The sequence below is a fragment of the Cucurbita maxima genome, unplaced genomic scaffold (assembly GCF_002738345.1).
Source record: "Cucurbita maxima cultivar Rimu unplaced genomic scaffold, Cmax_1.0 Cma_Scf00020, whole genome shotgun sequence".
NCBI lineage: Eukaryota > Viridiplantae > Streptophyta > Magnoliopsida > Cucurbitales > Cucurbitaceae > Cucurbita > Cucurbita maxima.
The window spans coordinates 999,125-1,023,593 of NW_019272036.1; the positions used below are offsets into that span (position 1 = coordinate 999,125).

A 24,469-nucleotide genomic window follows, 5' to 3' on the forward strand; every position below is an offset into this window, starting at 1 on the left:
TAACGAGTGTAATAGAGACCCTTTTAAATTATAATATTGCAATATTAATTAAAACTTAATTGACTTCGACTTATCATTTTATACTTAATTAATGAGTCGATATTAAAAAATAAAATACAAAAAAATAAATATTTAATAAAATTATGATCTTGAATTTCTCAAAATAAAAAAAAAATTTATAATAGTTATAATCGTTAGATGTATAATTTTTATTTTAATTTCGGGTAGTAATTTAAAAATTGATAGTTCGATTGTGATTTCTTGTTTGATAAGGAAACTAGCTTTCAAAAATGGATAAGCCAGTCAGACATGACATTGCATTGGTTTCTCCTTAGTTTCCTTCCTTTATTTTCTATATCCCTCCATATCAATTGTGAGATCGGGAGAGGAGAATGAATCACTCTTTATAAAATTATGAAAATCTCTTCCTAATAAACGCATTTTAAAATCGTGAGGTTGATGGCGATACGTAACGGACTAAAACCGACAATATGTGTTAATGGTGGACTTGAGCTGTTACCAATGGTATCAGAGTTAAACACCGAGCGAATGCTAGCGATGACGTTGGACTCCTTAGGAGGATGGATTGCGAGATACCACATCGGTTGAAGAGAAGAATGAAACATTTCTTATAAGGGTATATAAACCTCTCCTTAACATATGTGTTTTAAAACCGTAAGATTGTAACGGGTCAAAGCGAACAATATCTATTTGCAATAAGCTTGGACTGTTATAAATAGTATAAGAGTTAGATGAGAGGTGGAGGCATGGATTGTGAGATCCCATGTTAGTTGGAGAGGGAAACGAGTATTTTTTATAAGGGCGTGGAAACCTCTCCCTAATAGACGTGTTTTAAAACCGTGAAACTGACAACGATACGTAACGAACCAAAGTAGACAATATATGTTAGTAGTGGGCATGAGTTGTAACATGGATACATGTGGACCAATTAGTTCAACAACTCCGAACTTAAATGCCTACATTACTCACAAAATCACATATCATTGATGATAACGATGCCACTCTGAAATAGCTAGAATTTTGACACAAAGAGCTAGTCCTAGTTGTCCTCATATAGCACTTGATCCGATAGAATTAGAGATAGAGAGTTACTTTAGGGGGTGTACATTAAACAGATAGGTAGGGTAACGCCCAAACTTGGCTATCTCCAGAATTCCATTGGAGGTTCCAACTGAACACATTTTACACAAGAAATTTGAAGAAGAACAGAAAAAAGATGGACGAGAGAAACAGAGATTCGTCCAGTTGAGGAAGCCCAATAGGCTTTGTTTCTACATTTATGGGCTTTAGGAGCTTCCAAAACCCTTTCCAATTACACGATCTGGATTGTACGGATACGTGAGATCTCACATCGATTAGAAAGAGAAACGAGTAGAACGCTAGGTTCCAAAGGTGGTGGATTGTGAGACTCCACTTCGGTTTGGGAATGAGAATAAAGTATTCGTTTTAAAAACGAGGCTTCAAATGCCAAAAAAAGAACGACATCTGTTAACAATGGGTTCTACCGTTACATATCTCTTAATATAATTAAATGCAAAAGGGAAGCACTTTTATATCTTCTGGGTATGGCTGTTGTTTGAATAAACGACTTGATTATGATCTAATACTTCATTCGTATGGAGCTGAAATCGCAAGTAATCGTCGATCAGACCGACAACCAGGAAAGAAAAGAAATAATAGGAGCGTAATCAACTTCTCCAAATTTGGACCCCACATTTCCGAATAGATGAACTGTATCTCCACGTGTCAATTCCACTGTCCGCCAAATTCCTTAAATCGCTACTGCTTACTCCACGTCATAACTCCATTCACAGTCGACAGAAGCCACGTCACCCATCAGCTCTTAAATTTTCCGACCGTTGATAGAGGACCGATGGAACTTTAGATTACAGTTTTGACCCTCGGTGAAGTTTTGAAGTATCTCATCAAGGTTTAACCACAGTAAATTATCAAAACTTAATTTGAAGGATAAATTAAATGACAAGATTAATTTTATAAACAAATTAAAAGAAAAAAGGAAAAAACTTGTCCCTCACATTATCTCCAAACTGACCCCTCAACCCGGATTGCAAAAATAGCAAAAACGTTAATCATAGTAAAAAATAAGAAGGGCATTTTGGGGAATAAAAGAAAAAGAAAGCTCCTAAATTTCTATGGGAAGGGAAATTCCCAACGAACGCGAAAATGGAGCCTATAAAAATCCTTTTCCCTTGAAACGAAACATCAGTCGGTTTCGATTACCGATATTTCACAATGGAGTACGGTGGTCCGCCCACCCCTCCGCCGCTCCCGCCGCTGCCCACCGGCGCCATCCTTCTCGGCAAATATCAGTTAGGTCGTTTTCTCGGCCGTGGAAGCTTCGCCAAGGTGTACCAGGCTCGTTCTCTCGCCGATGACTCCATCGTCGCCATTAAAATCATCGACAAGAACAAAACCATCGATGCCGCTATGGAGCCTTGCATTATCCGTGAGATCGCCGTGATGCGCCGCCTTCAGCACCATCCAAACATCCTCAAAATCCACGAAGTCATGGCGACAAAGACGAAGATCTATCTCGTCGTCGATTACGCCTCTGGCGGTGAACTCTTCGCTAAACTCCTCCGCCGTGGTAGGCTAACGGAATCCTCCGCCCGCCGCTACTTTCAACAACTCGTCTCTGCTCTGCATTTCTGTCACCAAAACGCCGTCGCTCATCGCGACATCAAACCCCAAAATCTCCTCCTCGACGAAGACGGAAACCTAAAGGTCTCCGACTTCGGTCTCTCAGCGTTACCAGAACAAATCAAAGACGGAATGCTCCACACAGCGTGCGGAACCCCTGCTTACGCAGCGCCAGAGGTAGTCACCAGGAGAGGCTACGACGGCGCAAAAGCCGACGCGTGGTCATGCGGCGTTATCCTCTTCGTCTTACTCTCTGGACACCTCCCATTCACCGACAACAATCTGGTGGCCATGTACAGTAAAGTTTACCGCCGGGAGTATCAATTTCCCGATTCGATTTCGAAGCCGGCTCGGCATTTGATTTTCCAACTCCTGGATCCAAATCCGAACACGAGGATGAGCATCGAGGCGTTGATGCAGCATTCGTGGTACAAGAAATCGGTGCGATCGAAGCCCCAAATCAGCAACCGGAGCTTGTTCGAATCGTTGGGTAATTACAAATCTGAATTGGGGGTTTCTGGATCAAATGCTTTTGATATAATTTCAATGTCATCTGGTTTGGATCTGTCGGGGCTGTTTGAGACGACGGATGATTGTAGGAAGAAGAGATTCATGACGGCGGTGAGCTTGGAGAAGGTGGAGGAGAGAGTAACAGAGATCGGTGGGGAATTGGGGTACAGAGTGGAGAAAGGGAAGAGCGGAGCAATTGGGTTGGGGAAAGGGAGGATGATTTTGGTGGTGGAGGTCTTGGAAATCACTGCTAATCTCTTAATTGTCGAAGTCAAGGTAGCTGAATCCAAAGCTGAGTTTGAGAGGATGCATTGGGGGGATTTGAAAGCCAAGTTGCAGGACATTGTTGTTTCTTGGCATACCAATGAGGAGGCCATATGATATTCTCATCTCAAACTAGGCTTCTTTTCGGGTGCTAGTCGAGCCGGGGCCGGGGCTCAGCTCGGGCTCCGTCTCGGCATTGGTCGGGGGTATTGTTGAAGGTGTTTATATGCAAATTGGACTAGAAGAGCTTAATTGAGGGAGGAGAGGGAGGTGTAACATGTTAGAAATGGTATGGTGTTTAATCTTGTGAAAGCTGATTTCAGAAACTGATCTGAAATCAACTAAGAAAACAAAAAGATTTCACCCATGCTTGCTTAATGGAAAGTTTCATGTTTTAACTTTGTCTCTTCAATAACAGGCCTATTATATAATAAGTGGGATTTAATAAACTAGCTTCATCTTTATGCATTCATCTTTATGCATTCATAGAGGTTGAAATTTAAAAATAATAAAAAAAAAACATTAATACTCAAACTCATGCCCATCTTATCCTATTTTTTATTTGGTTTATGATTTAGTCATTAGTAGAGCGGAAGTCAACCAAAGAACTACTGTGAAAAAATTAAAACCGAGCTTGAGGACGACCCACTTGTTCTATAACTATACTTTATTGAAAGATACACTTTTGTCAGAGTTTTCAGATTTATTTATGCACGATGTTGATGAAGAAGAGGGTCTTAAATTAAAAAAAATTGTAAATGATGGTGTAACAATGTACATTAGTTTTATAACTTAAAATTATCTCAAAGTTTTAGAACAAAATTTTCAAACCGTCGAGAAAGTTGTAAACTCAAATTTTGTGTCCAAACTCCTAAGATCATCGAGAATTCTTCCAATTAAATATTTGATTGATTCAAAAGTTATAGTAGACATTAGAATGGTTATTTAAAATCATTTACTTTCCACTAAAATAAGGAAAATTATGGATGGAAAATTCTGAGTTTTAAAAAATGCATTTAATAACCTACAAAATGAAAACAATATATTTTAAAATTATTTAATGTATGTATAATTTATGAATGTTAAGCTCAATATATTTTTTCCCTTAAACTTTGAGATGTTCTTCGCTACTTTATTTATATTTTAAATAATGTATTAAAAATTAGTATAAAATATATGAGTAGTGGTATGTTAATTTATTCATGTCATAAATAATATTTTTAAAAATAATATAAAATACAACCTATTAAATATATATATTTTTTAAATTTAAAAGAGAAAATATATGAATAAAAAATAATAAAATTTTATCTAGTTCGGATCACTGAAATTTTGTGTACTAAACTCCAAATTCGAATCAAATATATTCAATAATCGAGTTTTATAATTTTTAAAAAAATATATTTTCATAATCAAATATATTCAATAAGAAAGATCAAAATTGTTATTATTATTATTTTTTTTTTTACAACTGAAATGCTAAACTCATTATTTCAGAACAAAAGTAGGATTTGAATTGGAATTTAAGAAAAAAATAAAAGAGAGGAATTTAAATAATGTTAAATTTGCCAACGAAAAAGGGATTTTAGAAAATGAACAGAATTGCCGTGAGCAATCTGTCCCACATCGGTTAAACTTAGAAGCAAGAGCAGGAGACTGGGTATAAAAGAGGCGTGCATACGTCGTTTAAATCATACCTTTCTCGGCCTTTTGGCTAAGATCAAGTGTAGTATCTGTTCTTATCAGTTTAATATCTGATACGTGGGCCATCGGCCCACATGATATTAAATTAATTTTTCAAGGGGGAGAGCCCACCCGCAGTAGCTTGCTATTGGGGCTCTCCAGCATCGCCCATTCGTTGCACTACAGTTTGGGCCAGGCGCACCCCTCCAATTTTCAGTTATTAAAGTACTTCAGTTTTATGGAATTACAAGACTCCATTTAGAGACTTCGGGAATATATATTGTAATGAAAGTATATTTTAATTACAATTTGATTTCATCAGCCAATTAATGTTACAAAACTTGAAACAAAAAGAAAAATGAAGAAAAATTCATCATATCGTTCTGTAAATTTAAAAACAAAGGTGTTAATTTCTCAGTCCCCCAACGTCTGATCCTTTCATGATTCTCATCCTCTTGCACGACGAAATAAACATCCTGCATTTAATTCATCACCAAATCAAATAAGCTCATGAATTTAATTAAATACAGATTTGGAATTTCAGGGGAATTATTAGAACAACTCACCGCCACGGAACATCGCCCACCAGCATCCAATCTCCGTCTTTATCTTCATAAGTCGGGGCATAATCCGATCCCCGGTACCCTTCCCTTTCACAGTACGCCCCGATTCTGAACTTGAACATCTCCTCTAAACCCTTGAGAAGTGAAGGGTACCCCTTGTAGAGACCCACATCGATCTTCCTCAAATAAGGAGCTCCATCCATACTCACTTTCACATAAATCCCTCCACCCTCCGCCGCCGTGGTTGCCTCTGTTTTCTTTGGCAGCAGAGTATTTTTCCTAAAGGATCTAATCGGAGGCCACCCAACAACCTGAGACCTACAAAACCCAAATTGAGAATCAAAACAGAGCCCCAAAAACCATAACGAGAGTCATAATCGAAAACGGCACATACTTGGGTGGAGGAGCAGAGTCGTTCTGTAAAATTCTCTTGTAAGTTCGAACCCCAGAAGAGTTGTCTGCAGAGCCGTCGCTTTCGGCGGCTGTTCCTGGGAGGCCGAGACGGAGCTCGGTGGCTCCGAGATTGAGATCGGAGAGCTTGGAATCCATTTTTTTTTTTTTTTTTGTTTGTTTGGGAGAGAAGAAAAGGGTGGTTTTATAGATAAGATGAAGAAGGAGATGAGGATGGGAATTTGTCGGCGGGAATGGGAGCAGACAGCGGCAAAGGAGGGACAGAGGAGGGGACAGGAAGAGCAGTGAAAATGGACGGTTGAGATGCGTTTACGTGGCTGTGGGAAACCCAATCGGGAGCGTTGGATATTAAGGGACAAGCATTGCCATGTGATGTGGGGGCCCCGTAGCCTTTACAATTATATAAATTTAAACATTTTATATATTTATATATTTATATATTTATACAATTTTCTCAAAATATTAAAACAAACACAATTAAATTATATTCTCTCTAGAAGAAGTTAATTTATAATTACATGAAAAAAATTAAAAAGAAAAAAATAATCCAGTTGACTAAGTCAAAGTCGTCTCCAGTTGACCAACTTGAGTTACGCCTAAAAAATTAGGGAAGATATTAAAATTAAAAAAAGGTTTAAAACCATCCTTAAATTTTATTATATATAAATATTACTTTTTAAAATTTAATCATTTATTATTATTATTATTATTTTATATATATTTCTTGTTTCTTGTTCTCTATTTGGATGTGGGCGTGGGGTGGTTGAGTCCCACGGTGTGTAGTGGTTGGTTCGTAAATCAAAATCAATAGAATGTACCAAAACCCACGAACCAAAGGACCCATCCTCCCCACCTCGTGCGCGTCTTCCAACTCCTTAATGCTTTCGAATCTCGATCCTTATTATTATTTTTGTTTTATAATAATATGATATTGTTTATTTTAAAAAAAATTTCTCGCATCGAGTAGGATAAGATTGTTCTAAGTAAAATATCCTTAATCTTGAAGATTCTATGATTAAACCGTCAAAATAAAAAAGTACATCTTATTGGTATAGCTAGCTGCTTTCAATTATTTTAAACTTTTTTAACCATTCTATATTCTAGATTACTCTCATTCGAATGTAATGTTGGTTCATTTATGAACAACTCATTTATACTGTGTCATATCTCCAATATCAAATTTCAATTTTATTTGAAGTGGGTCATACATATTTTATATATTTTTTAAATTACAAATATAATTTGAGGAAAAAAAAAATCAATTTGAAAAAGGTGAAAGAAAGAGAAATCTAAAGAACATTTCAAAAGGAGTAGTTTTTATGGTGATAGTCTTTTTAGGCATGATTAAAATTTGAAATAACACAACCTTTTTGACTAAACAACTAATTATTTATTAATTTCAACCTTTTCAAATTAAGTGACAAAAAAAAAAAAAAATGGAAAAGAAATTTTTTGCCGACTTAAAATTATTTTAAATTAAGAACAATTAAAATTTTAAAGGAAAAGAAAAAATGATTCACAAAATTAAGATTTATCACACGTTAATCAGCTATCTACATTAATTAAAAGAAATATATATATATAAATGATGTGAAACAATCTTGCAACAACTAAATATTAGTGAGCTATTATTGTCCTAACTCTTTAATGGTGAGTACATAGGGTGGTGACTAATTCTTTTGTCTTTAATAAAGCTACCGAATCATACCTCTATCTCTAGAAGGCACACGAGTCTATATGCTATAATGTTATACTCCATACAGACATTCTATAATTAAGAGACTATGAAAACAGTTTTTTTTATGTTATATGGATAAAATTGAATCTAATTATAATATCTCGAACTAATTAAGAGAGGGTAAGAGAGTCAAACTGGATGAACCTAATCCAAAATGGAGCCCCTAGCTTTGTACTTGACCACACCCTAGGGTCTATATGGGTCGTGGAGAAACAATATGTACCTTGGGCCAAAAGCTCAAGAGATTGATTAAGATACTTAAAGTTATCTCGACTCATTATCAAATCCTTAAGCCTAAAGGAGGACCAACCCAACCCGCTAGATTCAACTCTTTTCAACTCAATCCTAGGTTGTCAAGTAAAAATGAATAATTATACTTCATGGTTAAAAGTCCAAAATAAATTCTTGTACTCCAACATCTCTAACTCAAAAGATCTGGGTACGACAATTTTCACTATGTTACAAGTTAGGTATGTGTCCCGTTCAACAAATTTACTACCTTATCCATATTTGCACACCAACCATTTCCGAAGTGATATCAAACTTATCCGGACGTCATATACACAAATTATTTCCAAACAACTTAACTCATTCAGCTAGAGAGCCAGTTTCTTAGAAAAAAATGAATGCCAAAACTTTGGGTACTATGACGACATTCCACCCATCAAAATTAATATCAACAATAAAAGAAAGAACAAACAGCTGTTCTTATAAATGAAATAAGCTATGGAAGTGAGCATTTGCTTCCACATGATTCAACCTCTAATTTTGGACCATCCTCCTATGTTCCATTATCACCTATACATTGAACTATATTGCACAATCTCTTTCGTTTTATAACCCTTTCCTTTTCTATCTCTCACCCAAACATTATATTACTCCTTCTACAATTAATGTATTGTCTCAAACCCTAATCTTTCTCCCCTCTCTCGGTCAAACTCATAAATAATTTGACAAATCTAGTCACTCAACTCATTGACATTTGTGTTAAAAGTATAAATTTGTGGCTAGTACATCGTGTCACGTAAAATATATTTAACAAGTATTTGAACTTTTAACTTTGTATCTAATAACGTAAGATCTCACATTAGTTGGAGAAAGAACAAAACATTCCTTACAAGAGTGTGAGAATCTCTCCCTAATAGTCACCTTTTAAAATGGAAAGCCCAAAAACACAATATCTGCTAGCTGTGGTCTGAGTTGTTGCAAATAGTATCAGAGCCAAACATTGGGCGGTGTGCCAGTGAGAACATTAGACTCCTAAGGGAGTGGATTGTGAGATCCCACATCGGTTGGAGGGGAGAACGAAACACTTCTTATAAGGGCATTAAAACTTATCCCTAATAGACACGTGTTATTAAAACTTTGAGGGAAGCCTAGAATAACAATATCTGCTAGTGCTCGTAGTCTAATAATAAGTTCGTAATTTAAAAAAAAAAGTGTTGAGTAAGTCAAGATCTATTAGACACAAAATTATACGTGAAGAGACTTGTTAGATATAAAATTAAAAAAATTGAATTATATTATAAATTAAGTTTAAATCTTGTTTATTCACATTTTATTTATAAACCTTCAATTTTTATCGTTAAATATTAAATTAAAAAATTAATGCATAGGGTATAATATTGAGAAGGGCAAAAGAATTAAAAAGAATTAAATAATTTGAATTTAATTTGTAAAATTTATGTAATTTAAGCTGGGGGTGTGGGGCCGGGGAGAAAACTGGAAGCGTGTGGGGGCAGGGATTGAGAACGGCGGGAACACGTACGATGGGTTGGACCATCGTCCACGTGTGATACTGCTGACGAGGAAACGTGGGGCCCTGTCCACTGTCCAGAGGCTGTTTGGTTGGATTGCGCTGTCAGCAGCTTTCAAAGTCCTCACCTGACAAACACGCCACCTGTTGCCTTAAACGCGGTGCCACGTATCTGCAGTCATTACCATTCGTGTTCTTTTTTTACATTTTTACCACTCACCGACGCCGTTTTACCCGTTCGAGACCGCGTTCCGTTGCGTGTCCAATTCGGCTTCCCTCTTTGGGTGGGCCATTAAATACATAATTAATTTCAAATTCCTATTTTATTTCCATATTATTTATCTTTAAATAAAATTTTCTAATTATATTTGTGGGTAATAAGTGAAGTATGATAATTTGATGTTATTAAATTTTTGTTGCATATAAAGTCATTGTGTTTTATAGGTAAAGATCGATTGAAACGTTTTTTATTTACAACTTTACGATAAATATATATATAAAAGTTTAAGGGTATAGTTGGAATAAAACTTTAACGTTTTCTATTCAAAACTTAGCCATGATAATTTTAGACGTTATAGTCAAAAGTATTTTCTAAAACTCAAACCTCTTAATCAAATATTTATATATTTATCAGTTAAACTATATTCTAGTTGAAAGTAATATATGAACACTAAATATATTAATTAAAACATAGATCAATACAACGTTAAAATAAATTATACGGATCCAAACTTATAATCAAATATATATTTTTATTTTTTAATTACATGAGAATAGAAAATAATTTAAAAGACAAGCACTCAAAATAAAAAATAATAATACTAAAAAATTGTTTTCATAATGAGAGGATTGAGATTCTTTTGTCACCCAGTAACTGATACCAATGACCTCAAACTACCAAATAAAAAACCACACTTTTACATGTTTTTTTAATGATTTATTTGTTTATTATTATTTTAAATAATGTTGCGAGTGTTGGATAATGAAAGTCTCACATCGGTTAATTTAGGGAATGGTCATAGATTTATAATCTAAGAATACACTCTTCATTGGTGTGAGGCCTTTTGGGAAGCCCAAAGCCAAGTCATGAGAGTTTATGCTCAAAGTGGACAATATCATACCATTGTGGAGAGTCATGTTCGTCTAACAGCAAACACAAAATGATTATCGACGTAGACCATAAAGATTAGTTATAATTTTAATTTGATATAAATTACCTTAATCACACCCGATTAATATCATTATATTTTTTAAAAAATTAATTCTTTGATATAAATTAAAAAAGAAAAAAAAAAAAAAAAAGAGGCAGCCCCCACATGTCCTAAATTAAAGGAACATTTGGAATATTATGGAGATAGGTTGCAAATAAACTATGGTCTTATTGGTACCTAATTTTTACTTTTTAAAACTATATTATAAAATTGCTCTTTTCAAAAGTATCAAAATTGAGGATCATCAATATCATACGAGATTTGATTTGTTGTTAGTTTTAAATGTTTTATTAAGCCAAAAAATACCATTGTAAACGTGTACTATTTTGTGTTTATGGGCAATAATTTATTTATCTGTAATTAAAAAAATATTTTGAATGGAATATTATTTAGATAAGCTAATATTGTACCGATTCTATCGAGATGATTAAGTTTTGATTAATACCTATTAACGTGAATATACCTATAAGTAAGGACAACACTGAGTTAAAAAAATAATCTCTTGAATTCGAAAAATAACTACATTTAGATTTAAGAAAAGACATCTAAATAAGTTCGAGAAGTTTAAAGGGTATATAGTTGTATATCAACTCTGGTTACTAGAGATATCACAAAGTGAGGCAGATATAAAGAATTGATCCTGATCCTGATCCTCGTCTCTACCTTTAGGTTCTCCGTAGGGATTAAAAAAAACTTTAATTGATAATTTCCATTTTTTAATATAGAAAAATATAAAACATTCTAATTAAAGATTTATGTGTGTGGCAGGGTTAGGGTTTTGGAAAGAAGCAACGCTAAGAGAAATAGGGTTTGGGACTGTGACACAACAAGGGCACAGCTAGGCTAAGAAATGTCTCCCTCTTCTTGACATGTGACTTGTCTGTTAGTCACCCCATGTCATCTTATTTCCTAGAATTAATGTTGCTTCATGTTCATGTCTTGTAGGATATCGGTTTCAAATAATGTGTTGGATTACGTTGACTCGTTCGTCTATCTTGCATTAGTTTATATCGAGGTTGAAAGCATTCTCTCGTTATACCCTTTTTTTTTATGTACGCTCGAGCAAGTTATTTATTGATATCAGCCCGATAAGAGAAAATCTTTTCCTCTCAAGAAAACAAGCTTCGAAAGCTTAGTACAAAGCTCGATCGGCTTCTATCACGAATCCTTCTTTAATATATTTATAAATTAAAAAAAAAAAAAAATAGACAAACCATAATGGAATTCTCTCTATTTATTGATATATTATAAAATATAATTTTCATGTGCATATATGCTTAAAAGGAAGGTTCATGGAAGAACCCTTTTTTCTTTTTTTATCAAAAGGAATTAATTAAAAATATTCTCTATTTCACGAAAATTAAAATTAAAATTTAATATTAAGTGCAAAATTACAATATCCAACAATATGGATGTGAATATGTGAGTAATTTAATACATTATTTATTTAACATGTATTATTCAATAATTTTTCAATATTACATTATTATAATTAGAGAAAAAAAAATAGATTTTTGAGTTTAATTATTGTCAAACTTTTATTTTAATTAAATATTTAGAACATTAGTGCCAAACTCTGTAATTACAAGCTTTGAATTTCCACCTTTAATATCGGTAATAATGTTAGATTATTTAAAAATAGTTAAAAAAAATATATTAATATAATTAGAAAATTTAAAAAAAGATTAACAACTTTGAAGTATTTTAATGGAAAGAGTAGGATATTAATTAAGTGATTAGTGTATAATAAAGGTTGATTAGTGTGTTGCATGTGATGGGTGACTCTAACTATTAGGGCACCCTCCCAAATTCCAATTTTCACATTGGCAATATAAAAATTATTATTATTGCTTATTGATCCCCCCACATGCTAAAATTACAATTTCTCTTTCATGTGACGTGTCTCTTTTTTATTCATGGAAAAAAAATTATAAAATTTCCCCAATATTGAATTTATAATCAAATATTCCTTTTTCATATTTATCTTAATACTTACGTGTCCTTTAAAGAGCAACCACGTTTAAATAGTTTTTCGTAATTTACCTCATTTATTTATATATATATATGTCTAAAATGTAATGTAATGTTCAAATAAAGAAGAGGTACATGAATGAATGAACGAACTAAGACCACATCCCAACAAGAGATATCTCAAAGTTAAAAAATGCTCCAAAGAAATAAAACGTGCTAAACTTAGAACAATTTTATGTTGAGTGACCTTCTAGTAGTTTTTATACGATGGATGTGAGTGAAGACAAAACATGTTAAAAAGATTGTGTTGATTTGTGGGAATAGTGTCTTCACTCTTAAAAGCAATATAATACCAGTAGGTGACGTGATCATGTCATAGAAAATGCATGATGACCCTATAATTGAGAGAAAAAAACGACCATAATAATTATTTGTCTAATATTAGCAATATCAAAATGAATGCAGAGTTAAAAAAATTTGTAAAAATGGGGAAGAAGAGAGTAGAAAAAGAAATTGAGGTATCATATGATTTATTGCATTAAATATATAATAAATAAATAAATAAAAACTTTATAATAGGGACCCATTATTAATTATTTGATATAAAAATACAGAATGCATATTACCACCCTATCCAATAAAAGAGGGTGAATTTTGTTTGGTTTTAATATTATCGGTAGCGGTCGACACCATAAGAAGAAATCCCAAAACGACAACCTTTTTTTCATTCTCTATATGGAAGCAGTCGGCCGGAATATGCCCAACCAGTTTGTAAGCTTGAAGGAGACTGAGCTCTGCCTCGGCTTGCCCGGCGGCGGAGATCCGCCTCCTGACCTCACCCTTAAAGCTTCCGGCAAGAGGGGTTTCTCTCAAACTATTGATCTGAAGCTTAACATTCAGAGCAACGATGGCGGCGGAGATGCTCGCGTTGGAGTCGGTCTCAACGGCAATATTAAGAACATTCCGACGAGCGTCGACGGTCCAAAGAGCCTCGGCTCCAAGGATCCGGCTAAGCCTCTTGTCAAGTAAATTTCTTCTTCCAAGCCATAACTAAGGGTTAGGTTGAATCATTTTTCTCATGAATATTTGTTGGGTTTGTAGGGCACAAGCTGTGGGTTGGCCACCCGTGCGATCGTACAGGAAGAATGTCATGGCACAGAAGAACACGAGCGGTGAAGGAATGGAGAAAGCGAGCGGTGGCGCCGCAGTTGCATTTGTGAAGGTTTGCATGGACGGAGCTCCATATCTTCGTAAGATAGACTTGAAAATGTACCAAAGCTACCAAGAACTCTCTGATGCCTTGGCCAAGATGTTTAGCTCCTTCGCAATGGGTAAATGTTCTGGTACTCAAGGAATGATAGACTTCATGAACGAAAGAAAGTTGATGGATCTTCTCAATAGCTCAGAGTTCGTTCCAACTTACAAAGACAAAGATGGTGATTGGATGCTCGTCGGGGACGTTCCATGGGAGTAAGTTTCGTTTAATTTTTTCATTCCTTTCATAGTTGAGTTTCATTTTAACCGAACAACGATTTCTCTAACAGGATGTTTGTCGATTCATGCAAGCGTTTGAGAATCATGAAAGGTTCTGAAGCCATCGGGCTAGGTAATTCACGCTCCATTTGAAAACTATTCTAAAGAAAACAAAATCTTGACATTATTTTTTAAAAATTTGCAGCCCCAAGAGCTATGGAGAAATGCAAGAGGAGAAGCTAGAAGAGAAGTGTTTGTGAAGAGCAAAAAGAAAGAAGACTGGTTCCAGCTTGGAAACATGCATGTTGTTTTGTGTGTATTTTTCAAACTTTAATGTTTTTTTTTTTTTATATATAATTTAAATTATTAGTATATACAGAAAAGAAAAAAAAAAAAAAAGAAGAAAAAACCCAAAATGATATGCTGTTGGGGACAATATTTGTAATGGATGAGACATGAAAAGCTGTAAACCTTCACCTACTGTCTGTCTGGTGGTTTGTTTGTCATGTTTTATTATTATTATTATCACTAATTAATTTTCCAAAAAAAAAAAGGGTTTTTTTTGCTTAATAATTACACCCATTTCTTTGTTTGGTTGTCAAATGGTATTTTATTCTATGATATTGTATTATTTAGTGAAAAAGAAGATTCTTTTTTTATTTGCATTATTTTATACCTTAATTTATGGTATGTATGTACCCGTTTTTTTTTTTTTTTTTTTTTTTTTTTTTTTTTTTTTTTTTTTTTTTTTTTNTGGGTGAGGAGAAAAGAAAAGGGTATAAATATTTAGGGACCCCATTGAGAGGGAACAAGGGCATGTGCTAGCATGTTAATGGGGGCATTGATTAATGGAAATTTAATTTTATAATATAGTCTATGGTGGGAATAATCCTAATCAAATAATATGAATATCATAAGCTATGTCAGTTTATGTCATGCCAATTTTACTTCATTTGTGGAAAATTAATGTTGTCATTTCCAATATTATATAGTGTAGTAGGGTTTTTCTTGGATCTGGTATTAATATACTGAAGTTGTCTGTGGTCTGATCATGACTTTTTGTTGTCTGTGGTATGAATTGTTTTGTTAATATCAATTACTCCTCTCGAACAAAGTACGCCTCCCCTTAATCGAGGCTCGAATCCTTTTCTTTTGGAGTCCTTTATTCGACATTTGAGGATTTACCAATCTATTGGCACGACTAAGTTTAGGGCATGACTCTGATACCATATTAGACGAACATGACTCTCCACAATGATATGATATTGTCCACTTTGAGCGTAAGCTCTCATGGTTTTGCTTTGGGCTTCCCCAAAAGACTTCATACCAATGGAGATAGTATTTTTTTTATTATAAACCCATGATCATTCCCTAAATTAGCGGATGTGAGACTTTCATCATCCAACACATATATCAAATAACATTGATAACATAACATAGGTTCATGACATAGCATAATCATATCATAGCATGAACTATGATGTAACAAATCATGCCCATAAAGAGCATGACTCATGAGTTGCTTTTGGTTGGAATGCCTATGAGAGAGCCTGACTCACAAGTGAACGAGACTATTATGTAACGAACCATGTTCAAGATTTGGAGTCCAAATCCAACATCTAATGACCTTACATTCCTCTACGATATTGTCATGTTACTTACTCCTTATTTTTAAGAGAGAATACTATCACCACATATCAACATATGTTTTTCCAGTATGTTTTGACCCCGCTTACATGCATTGTAGGAAAGCTCAAAAAAGGTCACCCAACATATAATTCCTCCAAGTAAAGCACGTTAAACCTTCGAGTTTCTATAATTGAGTCATTGAACGAAAGGTGCATCTCATTAGTATAGGTAGCGACTTTCAATTCTTTAAGCATGTGGTCTTGATATATTCATGAATTCTTCCTTTATTCAAGTATCATATATTATACATATATATACAATACGATGAGTCAACACACGATAAGATGAGTCAACACAAACATGTGAAGGAGATGTAAAGTAAAGCCCCAAAAACAAGAATCAGATGCCATAACAGATTGAATGAAAAGAAGTTGAAGTCAACTTTAAACATGAAACATTTGAATGGAAAAAACGGAAACTTTAGAAAATAAAGTGAAAAAAACCCATCTGACAACCTAATCCAATCTGAAAATGCTGTTTGTGTTGGGTTGTGAACGCTGTTTGTGTTGGTTAGGTTACGAATCCAACTAACCCAAAATTTCGAGTTAGGTTTAAAAGATTTTACATCCCAACCCAAAATGTAACCCGTATACATTGCTATTATTATAGTATTCTAATATTATAACTAAAAAAGAAAAAAAATCGACAACAAATAATAAAATATTTAGTTTATAAGACCATTTTGTTCTCAGTTTGAGTCTTATATTATTTTATTGATTAGTACATTGAATAAATAATAATAATACGTTTTTTTTTTTTTATGGTTTTGAAATTTATAAAGAAAAGGATAATAAAGAATAATTATTTTTTTAAGAATAGGAATAGGAATTAACTTTAAGGTTTATTCTCTTATAAAATGAAATTATTTATTTTTTCAGGCATAGGTCATGTACGGACCCATGGCCATAAATAAAAATAATTATTTGATGCAAACTTTATAATATAATACTTAATCATGGTTATAAAATATTGACCAGCATAATTAACTAAACAAATGAATGATTATAAAATTATTAAATGGGTCTATCCATATAACAACTCCACTAATCACATCTAAATTATGCATTTGATTAGTTAAACTCCAAGCTTGGGTCCGTTTTAATTATAAATTTAAATAAATGTCGTAATTTTTATATTTAAATAATCCATTTTATTCAACCAAACTACCAATAAAAAGAAACAATACCCAAATGGTTGAAGAGAAATCAAAATTGGCTTTCAAATTTAGCCTTTTATGTGAAAGTTTGAAAAGTTGAGGACTAATGGTAAAATTTTCAAATTTGTAAGCTTTATAAGTAGTTCAAATCTTACTAAATAAATACAATTTTTATATGTTATCGTCATGATTAAGAATGCTCGAAAATGAAAGTTGTTTTTATACTATAAAAATGTACCTTCTCTTGACGTAATCATAGAAACTCTATGGTTAAATGTGCTTTATTTGCAGCAATTTTATGTTGGGCGAACTTATATAATATTATTTTGGATGCATGTGGGTTAGGGTAAAACATGCTATAAGGGTTGATTCGATCTTCACTCTTAAGCAGCTAAGAGTATCTAACGTGACTATATCATACAGGAATATGAGGTCTATAATTTAATCTATTATTATTTTTTTTTACTATATTATCTAAAAGGTAAGTGAACAAAAATCTAAATATAATTGGAATTAGAATAAAAATATTATTTTGATGTAATTTAATTATTTAGGATTTCTTAAAAGTCCATTATTGGTTTGAAATCAAAATCAAAATTAGAAATTGATTAATGTTATTTATTAAAGATGGTAAAGAATCAAAATAGGAATTAGATATATCTCTTTCATATTCTTTTTCCTAATTAAAATACATTACCTAATAATATAGCAAAATAATTTTTAATTGATACTACAACCATCAACAATAAAGTTAAACTTATTTTGTTTTAAACAATTTACTTAATATTAAAAATAATAACCATTACACGTTTTAAAGTGATTTTAAAATAATTAAAATTAATGAAATAAACATTTTGAAGTGTTTTAAGATCACCCACAAATAAATTCTTTTTAAACAATAATAAAAAAAAAAAACTTGTAAATTGACGGTGGGTCCTACTAATGGAACTAAAACGGAGATAATATGTAATTAATGGGAAGATTAATGGTAAAATTAGGGTGTAAATGTGCAGAACAAATTCTGGTCTGGAGTTCACATTCGGCGGCTGAGGCTGTGGCTGTGGCTGTGGCTGTGGCCCAATGTTCCAGCTTCTTTCCATATGTGAAACCGATATGCCCCACAAAGAATCGATACTCGTCCTCCTCCTATTCGCCTTCTTCCCTCTGCAACTAGGTGGAGAAGAAACTCTCAAGCCCTCCGTTTTTACCCAACCTTCTCCACTCAAATCTTTACCCATTAACCCTCAATCCCAGTTCATTTCTAGTTTTCAATTTGTTCATCCTGTTCTTGATTACCCACGTCGTAATTTCTCCGCCATTGTATAATTTGATCCTCTTTTGTGGCTTTTATTTATGGTGAAGGGTTTTTCTGAACAAGATTTGAAGAGGGCTGTTTAGAGTTTTTTGGGATGTGATTGGTTTATGGGATGATTTGTAATGGCTCGGGACGGGCATGTGGTGCCGGTGGATCCACAGACGGCGTTGACTGTTAAGAAGAAGAAACAGTCTTCTCGGAGTTGGATTCTACTGGATTGTACGGGCCAAGGGACCGTCCTCGATGTCGACAAGTATGCGATTATGCATCGAGTTCAAATTCATGCTCGAGATCTTCGGATTCTTGACCCTTTGCTTTCTTATCCCTCTACGATTTTGGGGCGTGAGAGGGCCATTGTTCTTAATCTGGAGGTGGATTCATTGTAGTTTTGTTCAGTCCTTTTCTATTCTTTTTGTGAATTGTTCTTAATCTAGCCTTTTTTTATTTTTGTTTGTATGTGGGTTCTGCAGCATATAAAGGCGATCATTACTGCTGAAGAGGTCGGCTTGTTCTTTTGTTTCTTTTGTTTCTTTTGTTACTACTCTATCAAGTTGGTACTGTTTTAATACTTGAATGGGATATTTTCATGTATATGCATAGACGAAAAAACAGGACACAAATTGCAGGAAAACTTTGATATAAGATAAACCAAGGGAGGACTTATTTCTTCTTCTGGTTTATCAATATTAGTCAAACTGAAACGTTTATTCTCGAGTTCATTCTTGACTGCCAGTTTTGATTATTAATTGAGGGTGCAACAGTTGTATGTCTGGTTAAGTTGACTAGCCTGTTGATCCCTGCTAATTTGTATCGCAGACGGGCGTTTCATTAAGTTGACTTGCAGCAATTGCATCATCAATTAGTATTGAATTAGTGGTAGAATTTGGTTGATTAGGTGGGCTTTTGTAGACTCGAATTGTAAGATCCCACATCGGTTGGGGAGGAGAACGAAGCATTATTTATAAGGGTGTGGAAACCTCTCCCTAGCAGACGCGTTTTAAAAACTTTGAGGGGAAGCCCGAAAGGTAAAGCCCAAAGAGAACAATATCTGTTAGCGGTGGGCTTGGGCTGTCACAAATGGTATCAGAGCCAGACACTGTGCAATGTGCTTGCGAGGAGGCTGAGCCCCGAAAGGGGATGTACATGAGGCGGTGTGCCAGTAAGGATGCTGGGATTTGAAAGAGGTAGATTAAGGGTCCCTTGGAGGAGGGAACGAATGCCAGCGAGGATGCTGGGCCCCGAGGGGGTGGATTGTGAGATCCCACATCGGTTGGAGAGGAGAATGAAACATTCTTTATAAGAGTGTGGAAACCTCTTCTTAGTAGACGCGTTTTAAAAACCTTGAGAGGAAGCCCGAAAGGGAAAGCCCAAAGAGGACAATATCTACTAGCGTTGGGCTTAGGCTGTTACATGAATGTTAGGGTGAGATAAATGGTATGTAATGAAAGAAGAGATGTGGAGGATGAATTTGAGACTAATTGCTCGGATAAAACTAAAACCGAGATGGATAGGTTATGGTAAATTTTATTTTATTTCTCAACCCTTTTCATACTGATTTTGTTTATGTTTCTTGTTAATTCTCTAAGCCCAACAAGTGAAATCAATATCGTTCCCTCTTCATACAAATCTTATTGATTTCGTTTCGTCGTTGGTTTTCTTGTTAATTCGTGTTATCTATAGGTTTTGCTTAGAGATCCAACAGATGAACATGTCATCCCGGTGGTTGAAGAGCTTCAGAGACGACTGCCTCCTTCTAATGTCTTCCAAGAGTATCAGGGTGGGCTACATGATGGTGAAGCTGAAGAAGATGGTAACCAGTTTTCCTCAGCCATCTCATAGCGCTCTTAACATATTCAAAGTCCTTTTTCATAACAAAAGCAATCAAATTTGTCCATATGGTTTGTTTTTACTTCGTCAATATATGAATGATGTTGAGAATGTGCATTCCAGAATCCCCATTTGAATTCCGTGCCCTCGAGGTAGCTTTGGAAGCTATATGTAGTTTTCTTGCTGCTCGGACAACTGAACTGGAGACTGCTGCTTATCCAGCATTGGATGAGCTTACTACCAAGGTACTAAATGATTATTCCAGGAGATAATATTGTTAAGTTCTTGTGGTGCCTTGAGAACATGAAGTGCCCCCTATTTTATTTATAAGACCATTGATCCAATAAACTTAGCTCACATTCCGACAATTTCACTAGCTATTAACTAATATGTCCCTCAGTAACCTTCTAGTTTCTACCATAATCCTTACACTAAGAAACTATGTAACTATATGTTGTCTTTGCCGTATGACCTCATGCTCTGTTTGTCCTTTTTGCTTTGTTTTTCCTGGGAATTTGCAGATTAGTAGCCGCAATTTGGACAGAGTTCGTAAATTGAAGAGTGCAATGACTAGGTTGACCGCAAGGGTTCAAAAGGTACGTGTAGAAACATTTGATTGGAGCCTCTTTCTTTAATAGAGTTCTCTTTGGTGGGCTTAGTTTTTTCTTTTTTTTTTGTATGTTTGTGTATTCTTTCATTTTTTTCTCAATGAATGTTCGGTTCTTTACATGAAAAAATATGTATGCTGGAATATGTTCTATTTGGAGAAAGCAGATTGTTGCATTAGAAAGTGCAGTAGAAAATAAGGTTTGTAGTAGAAGAAACTCATTTACATCTCATTTCCTAGGAATAATTTGAACCGGTAAGATAAGATTTGTTTATTCCCAATGGTATTAGAGCCAGACACTGGGCGGTGTGCCAGCGATGATGTTAAGCCCCAAAGGAGAACATCGGGAGGTGTGTGCCAGCAAGGACGCTGTGTCCCGAAGGGGGGTGGACACGGGACGGTGTGCCAGCGAAGACTCCGAACCTTGAAGGAGTGTGGATTGTGAGATCTCACATCGATTGGAGAGAGGAACAAGTGCCAACGAGGAAGCTAGACCCCGAAGAGGGTGGATTGAGTGATCCCACATCGATTGGAGAGGGGAATGACATCGATGGGAGATGGGAACGAGTGCCAGCAAGGATGCTGGACCTCGAAGGGGGTGAGATTGTGAGATCCCATATCGGTTAGGGAGGAGAACGAAACATTCTTTATAAGGGTGTAGAAACCTTTTCTTAGTAAACACGTTTTAAAAATTTTGAGGAGAAGTCTGAAAGGGGAAATCCAAAGAGAACAATATCTGCTAGCGGTGGGCTTGGACTGTTACAATATTATACCCTTATGTAACCTTTTTTTCCGTTCAGTATTCAATTTTTCTCTCCTTTGGAGTTCCTTGTCTAATCTATTTGTAATCTTTTCTTTGTATGTTCCAAAGTTCTGTGACACGGTTCTAAATTGATAATAATGCATAACTAGATCCGCAGTTATTATCTGCGTAGCTATAATTTTTGACTAGTGGCTCCGGGCTTTCCTTTCAATCAGGTGAGAGATGAGCTTGAACAATTACTAGACGATGACGATGATATGGCAGACCTTTACTTGTCAAGAAAGACGAGTTCATCTTCTCCTGTAAGTGGTTCTGGTCCTGCCAATTGGTTTCCTGCATCTCCTACCATTGGTTCAAAGATCTCAAGAGCAAGCAGAGCAAGTATTGCAACTGCACGAGGGGACGAAGATGACATCGAAGAGCTTGAAATGTTACTGGAGGTAATAGTTCATATAGTTTCTGGGTACTCTATTTTCTTAAAGGTCTCTAATTGAGGCTACCTGTTGCAGGCCTACTTTATGCAGATTGATGGTACATTGAACAAATTAACTACAGTAAGTTCACCTTTTTCCCTGCTTATCTAATTTACGTTTAAAGTGAGATTGCTTCCTACGAAGCATAATCCAAAGGACTGTTCTATCCGTAAGATTTGTAGTTTGTTTTCAGAAATGAAACACTTCGTGGGTGATAAATTTCGTTTGGAGTTTTGATACGTGAGATCCCACATCGGTTGGAGAGGGGAATGAAATATTCCTTATAAGGGTGTGGAGACCTCTCCCTAGTAGGCACGTTTTAAAACCGTGAGACTGATAACAATACGCAACGGACCAAAGTGAACAATATCTACTAGTGGTGGGTTTGGGCTGTTACCAAATGTTATTAGAGCCAGTTATTGGGCGGTTGGCCAGCGAGGACGCTAGGCCCCAAGGGAGGTGGATTGTGAGATCCCATATCGGTTGGAGAGGGGAACGAAATATTCCTTATAAGAGTGGAAACTTCTCCTTAATAGACGCGTTTTAAAACCGTGAGGCGGACAAAACCGTGGGGCGGACGACTATATGTAACGGGCCAAAATGATTTTGCTTAATCTGAATGATTTGTTTATGTTTGTGGTAATGTATGATTCCAATTGTTTAAAATGATTTGCAGCTGCGAGAATATATTGACGACACAGAAGATTATATCAATATCCAGGTAAGAAATGAAAGATTTTGCTCTACTGATGCATGATATGTAGCCTTTTTTCTTTTTCTTTCTTTTCTGACTTGAAGTTTCACCGTTTTCGCAGCTCGATAATCATCGAAATCAACTCATCCAGGTTCTATATCATTCTATATATTGATGAGACTTCTTCACTTCCCATAATCTTGTTTTTTAAATTTCTTCAATTTTGCAGTTGGAGCTGTTTTTAAGTTCTGGAACGGTTTGTATGTCTATCTATTCATTGGTTAGTGCCATATTTGGAATGAATATTCCATATACTTGGAATGACGACCATGGATACACGTTTAAATGGGTATGTTGAAGAACTTGACTGTGATTTGACTTGAAATGCTGGAACTCGAGACTCCGAACAATAACGTAAACCATCATCGTTATGCGCAGGTTGTCATTGTTTCTGGAGTAGCTTGCGCTTTGCTGTTCGTAGTGATTGTTTACTATGCTCGTCTCAAAGGTTTGGTGGGGTCTTGATCTTCTTGCATTGAACATCCGACCCTTCACAGATGGATGTCGGTAGTCGAACTGTTGCAATAAGCGAAAAAACGATAGAAATAAGAAAAGTCCATTGGAGATAGTTTAGAGTGAATTACATACCTGACTATAATTGCAGTTTGTGGATTATAGGAATTGGAGAAAGAAAAGGAAAAGAAAATAAATATGGATGAAACTAGCTTTTGAAATCAAAGATCAACAGGTAGTTCATAGCTTATTTGTTTGATTCAACTGTGGTTTCAGGCAGATAATTGTACAAACATCCTTTAGATCTTTTAAATAGAATTAAAGATAATGTTTTCTTTGGATTTTCGTTCGAGGTTTAAAATTTCTTCTCCAACTAATGGGAGATTTCACAATCTCTGTTTGAGGCTCAAGGTCTTATACTCGCATATTCTTTTTCAGTGACTCAATTATAGAAACTTTATGATTAAACGTGTTTTACTAAATATCAAATTTATAATTTAACTATTCTTTTAACAATTTTATATATTGTTTAATGCTTTTTAATCTATTTTTAAAGAATCTATTTGCTTCAAATTGTTGGGTGTAGTAATTTAGAAGATTCACTTTCTCCTCAATGAACTAAAGGATGAAATGATTCTTCAATCCCTTTTCTAGCTGTCAGATTTGTTTTATGCACACACAATTCCCCACTCCCCATAACTATTCTTGATAAGCTAAATCACAAGTTTTTCATATATGAATCGAAAACAAGTCAGAAGAGAATGGTAAGTTACTACCGTTATTCTTTTTCGGTAGCTCAATCGAAGGAAACTCTAAAATTAAGCATATTTTGGATGGAGCAACCCTAGACTAAACTTCGTGGAAATTTTGAGTGAGTACACAACATTCTAAAATGAACCGTGGTTGTCTATGAGGATAGTACTCACTCCTAGAAATGAAAAGTAAGTAACGTAATTATGTAATAGAAGATGCAGGAAAATGTCGAGACCTTACATTAAAAAAGTTATAGAGATAAATTTTCAGTTACCCTTCGGTGATAGTGACGTTATATCAAAGCTAGAAAAACCCGAAAACTTTGGTTTCAAATTTTGAACATTAGAAAGTGTTTGGCCCATGTCATAAACAAACAAAAAGTGGTAAAAGACAATAAGACGACAAAGAAGCAAGGTA

General features: G+C 34.8%; 4 protein-coding genes and 1 non-coding gene across 6 annotated transcripts; 4 read left to right on the forward strand and 1 right to left on the reverse strand.

Annotated features, from left to right (window-relative positions):
* Positions 1–2,062: 2,062 nt before the first annotated feature.
* Positions 2,063–3,854, forward strand: LOC111494755 (CBL-interacting serine/threonine-protein kinase 7-like). The gene has a single exon (XM_023144736.1). The coding sequence runs from the start codon at positions 2,275–2,277 to the stop codon at positions 3,571–3,573; it is 1,299 nt and encodes a 432-aa protein (XP_023000504.1). The 5' UTR covers positions 2,063–2,274; the 3' UTR covers positions 3,574–3,854.
* Positions 3,855–5,149: 1,295 nt separating this feature from the next.
* On the forward strand, positions 5,150–5,346 carry LOC111494896. The gene has a single exon (XR_002720252.1). It is a non-coding gene; the product is annotated as a U2 spliceosomal RNA (small nuclear RNA).
* Positions 5,347–5,435: 89 nt separating this feature from the next.
* Positions 5,436–6,364, reverse strand: LOC111494790 (auxin-responsive protein IAA4-like). The gene is made up of 3 exons (XM_023144782.1): positions 6,097–6,364; positions 5,706–6,020; positions 5,436–5,615 (listed from the first exon to the last, which is right to left on the reverse strand). Exons 1-3 carry the CDS (start codon positions 6,249–6,251, stop codon positions 5,546–5,548), a joined length of 540 nt encoding a protein of 179 aa, XP_023000550.1. The 5' UTR covers positions 6,252–6,364; the 3' UTR covers positions 5,436–5,545.
* Positions 6,365–13,444: 7,080 nt separating this feature from the next.
* Positions 13,445–14,742, forward strand: LOC111494782 (auxin-responsive protein IAA14-like). 2 transcript variants are annotated; one of them, XM_023144773.1, is made up of 5 exons: positions 13,445–13,814; positions 13,891–14,120; positions 14,191–14,259; positions 14,334–14,395; positions 14,468–14,742. In XM_023144773.1, the coding sequence occupies exons 1-4, from the start codon at positions 13,525–13,527 to the stop codon at positions 14,360–14,362; spliced, it is 618 nt and encodes a 205-aa protein (XP_023000541.1). In that variant the 5' UTR covers positions 13,445–13,524; the 3' UTR covers positions 14,363–14,395; positions 14,468–14,742. The 2 variants fall into 2 exon arrangements, with proteins under 2 accessions (XP_023000541.1, XP_023000540.1); XM_023144772.1 differs by having other exon boundaries at positions 13,891–14,259.
* Positions 14,743–18,106: 3,364 nt separating this feature from the next.
* LOC111494758 (magnesium transporter MRS2-I-like) lies at positions 18,107–23,642 on the forward strand. Its single transcript, XM_023144741.1, has 11 exons — positions 18,107–18,793; positions 18,893–18,922; positions 20,103–20,232; positions 20,373–20,494; positions 20,771–20,845; positions 21,835–22,059; positions 22,129–22,173; positions 22,769–22,813; positions 22,908–22,937; positions 23,016–23,135; positions 23,225–23,642. The coding sequence occupies exons 1-11, from the start codon at positions 18,545–18,547 to the stop codon at positions 23,309–23,311; spliced, it is 1,158 nt and encodes a 385-aa protein (XP_023000509.1). The 5' UTR covers positions 18,107–18,544; the 3' UTR covers positions 23,312–23,642.
* Positions 23,643–24,469: the final 827 nt, after the last annotated feature.